The 2,952-nt window shown below is 47.6% G+C and overlaps 1 protein-coding gene across 1 annotated transcript; it reads left to right on the forward strand.

Annotated features, from left to right (window-relative positions):
- The first annotated feature begins 283 nt into the window (after positions 1-283).
- On the forward strand, positions 284-2,641 carry LOC143389963 (PWWP domain-containing protein 2A-like). Its single transcript, XM_076842654.2, is given in 5 exon segments — positions 284-464; positions 467-876; positions 931-1,192; positions 1,195-1,334; positions 1,337-2,641. Coding segments are annotated over 5 exon segments (2,265 nt in total). The 3' UTR covers positions 2,609-2,641.
- The last annotated feature ends 311 nt before the right edge of the window (positions 2,642-2,952 follow it).

Below are 2,952 nucleotides of genomic sequence, written 5' to 3' on the forward strand. Positions count from 1 at the left end.
TTTGACTACTTATTTTTCATAAATATGTAAATATTTTGTTTCATCTTTGGGGACCACATCAGTGTATTACATCCAAGTAATAATCCAAAGGGAACAAATAACTATTGAACTTAGTTCCAGAATTTATAATGAACATGATTTGCCAAAGTAAATGACTTTCAGGGTCTGACTTTTCAAAGTGAATATCAAATCGAAAAGTGAAACAGTTATGACTGGTTTTCGAAGTGAAAGATATTGTGTGTTGCCGCAGCCGGAGTTGGAGGAGGGAGAAGCCAGGAAGAAAATGGCGGCCGTGGCTGCAGAGGCGGCAGCGACTGCTGCGTCCCCCGGGGAGGGGGGCGCCAGCGAGGCCAAGCCGGAGATGGAGCCCATCCCTGGCAGCGAGGCCGGCACTGATCCCCTCCCAGTCATGGCCACTGAAGCGTCTGTGCCGGACAGCAAGGCCGACGGGCAGCAGTCCACTCCTCAGAGCCGCCGCTCCCGCCGCCGCAGCCTCCGCCAGGGGAGCTCGCCCGCAGCCCGGAGGCGGCGGGGCCGGAGCTGGATGCTGAGGAGAAGCTACACGTCCGGGTGGCGGAGCCGGCGGTTGCCGCGTCTCAAGGAGGGCCGGACCTTTCACCTTCCCCAGCGCCGCTTTGCGAGCAGCCCCCGGCTCCCGAGGAGCTCGAGGACAAGCTGCTGCCCCAGCCCACAGCTCCAGCGCTGGTGCCGCCGGCGGGCGGGGACTCCGCGGTGTCGCAATTGATTCCCGGCTCGGAGGTGCGGGTCACTCTGGATCACATCATTGAGGACGCGCTCGTCATGTCGTTCCGCCTCGGAGAGAAGCTCTTCTCAGGGGTCCTCATGGATCTGTCCAAAAGAGACCAGGAAGGTATGGTGCAATAGCTCTACTTTTGGTGGGAAAATTATACAGCCATTCTGGTGAAGCAGTTTGGGCCCCATGGGATCCCTGTGACAGTATTTCCTAAAAGGGAATATAAGGATAAACCAGAAGCCAGGCAGCTCCAAAGTAATACATTCCAAGAAGGGACAGAAGTCAAGGGTGAAGTGAATGGTGCTGTTCCCAACGATCCTTCTGTCCCACCTCCTGAGCTGAGTTTGTCTGAAAGCCTCTGGACTTCTAAACCACCACCTCTCTTCCATGAAGGAGCACCTTATCCTCCACCTTTGTTTATCAGGGACACATATAACCAATACCTCAGCCTCCTCCTCGGAAAATTAAGCGACCCAAACGAAAAATGTACCGGGAAGAACCCACTTCAATAATGAATGCTATTAAACTACGACCCAGACAAGTCCTCTGCGATAAGTGTAAAAACAGTGTTGTTGCTGAAAAAAAAAGGAAATTAGAAAAGGTAGTAGTGCAAGTGACTCTTCTAAATATGAAGATAAAAAACGGAGATATGAAAGTGTAGCTACTGAGAACAAAAAACTGAAAACTGACCATAAAGTGGATGGGAAAAACCAAAATGAAAGCCAGAGAAGAAATGCTGTGGTTAAGGTTTCAAATATTGCTCACAGCAGAGGCAGAGTAGTCAAAGTTTCTGCTCAGGCAAATACGTCAAAAGCTCAGTTAAGTACTAAAAAAGTGCTCCAGAGTAAGAACATGGATCATGCAAAAGCTCGGGAAGTATTGAAAATTGCCAAAGAAAAGGCACAAAAGAAGCAAAGTGAAACCTCTACTTCCAAAAATGCACATTCAAAAGTCCATTTTACTCGTCGATACCAGAATCCTAGCTCAGGTTCTCTTCCACCCCGGGTTCGGTTAAAACCACAGAGGTACAGGAATGAAGAAAATGACTCTTCTCTGAAGACGGGACTCGAGAAAATGCAGAGTGGCAAGATGGCACCCAAGCCCCAGTCTCGCTTCACCTCCACCCGCTCAGCAGGTGAGGCCCCTTCAGAAAATCAGAGTCCCTCAAAAGGCCCTGAAGAGGCCAGCAGTGGGGTTCAGGACACAAGTGAAGTGCCTGTACCTGGTGAGCAGGATGAACCACAGACACTGGGCAAAAAGGGCAGCAAAAGCAATATCTCTGTTTACATGACCCTAAATCACAAGAAATCTGACTCTTCCAGTGCTTCAGTGTGTAGCATTGATAGCACAGATGATTTGAAATCCTCCAACTCTGAGTGTAGCTCTTCTGAAAGCTTTGATTTTCCTCCAGGCAGAATGCATGTACCTTCCACCTCCTCCACTTCCTCCTCTTCAAAGGAAGAGAAAAAGCTCAGTAATTCCTTGAAAATGAAAATCTTTTCCAAAAACGTCTCTAAATGCGTCACACCAGATGGCAGGACCATATGTGTAGGGGACATTGTTTGGGCCAAGATATATGGCTTCCCTTGGTGGCCAGCCCGTATTCTTACTATAACTGTGAGCCAGAAAGATAACGGCCTTTTAGTCCGACAGGAGGCCCGTATTTCGTGGTTTGGGTCTCCAACAACATCTTTCCTTGCTCTTTTGCAACTCTCCCACTTTTTAGAAAACTTCCAGTCACACTTTAATAAGAAGAGAAAGGGCCTGTATCGCAAGGCTATCACAGAGGCGGCTAAGGCTGCCAAGCAGCTGACCCCTGAAGTGCGGGCTCTGTTGACACAGTTTGAAACGTGAACATGGACAGTAAGGTAGGCAAGAACCCTTGGAAGGCACCACAGATTTTCTAGTCTAGCTAGGAATAATTTCTACAAAATAGCTTGGCCAAATTGGAGAAAAATTGCACTCAGTTGGCTGGCTTTTTATACTTACCTTATAGCCATTTTTAGACTGAGAAGCTTAAACTGAACATGCAATCAAATTTTGTCTTCAGGAAGTAAGATTTTAGCAGTATTTTCCAATTTTGAAATCTAAAAACATCCCAAGGCATAGAAGCCATAGCCTCAACTGAAACTGAATTTTTTCAGGGACTGTTAATTGCTATTTGTACTATTGCTGTATATATATCTTCACATATATAT

Source organism: Callospermophilus lateralis, unplaced genomic scaffold, assembly GCF_048772815.1.
Source record: "Callospermophilus lateralis isolate mCalLat2 unplaced genomic scaffold, mCalLat2.hap1 Scaffold_129, whole genome shotgun sequence".
NCBI lineage: Eukaryota > Metazoa > Chordata > Mammalia > Rodentia > Sciuridae > Callospermophilus > Callospermophilus lateralis.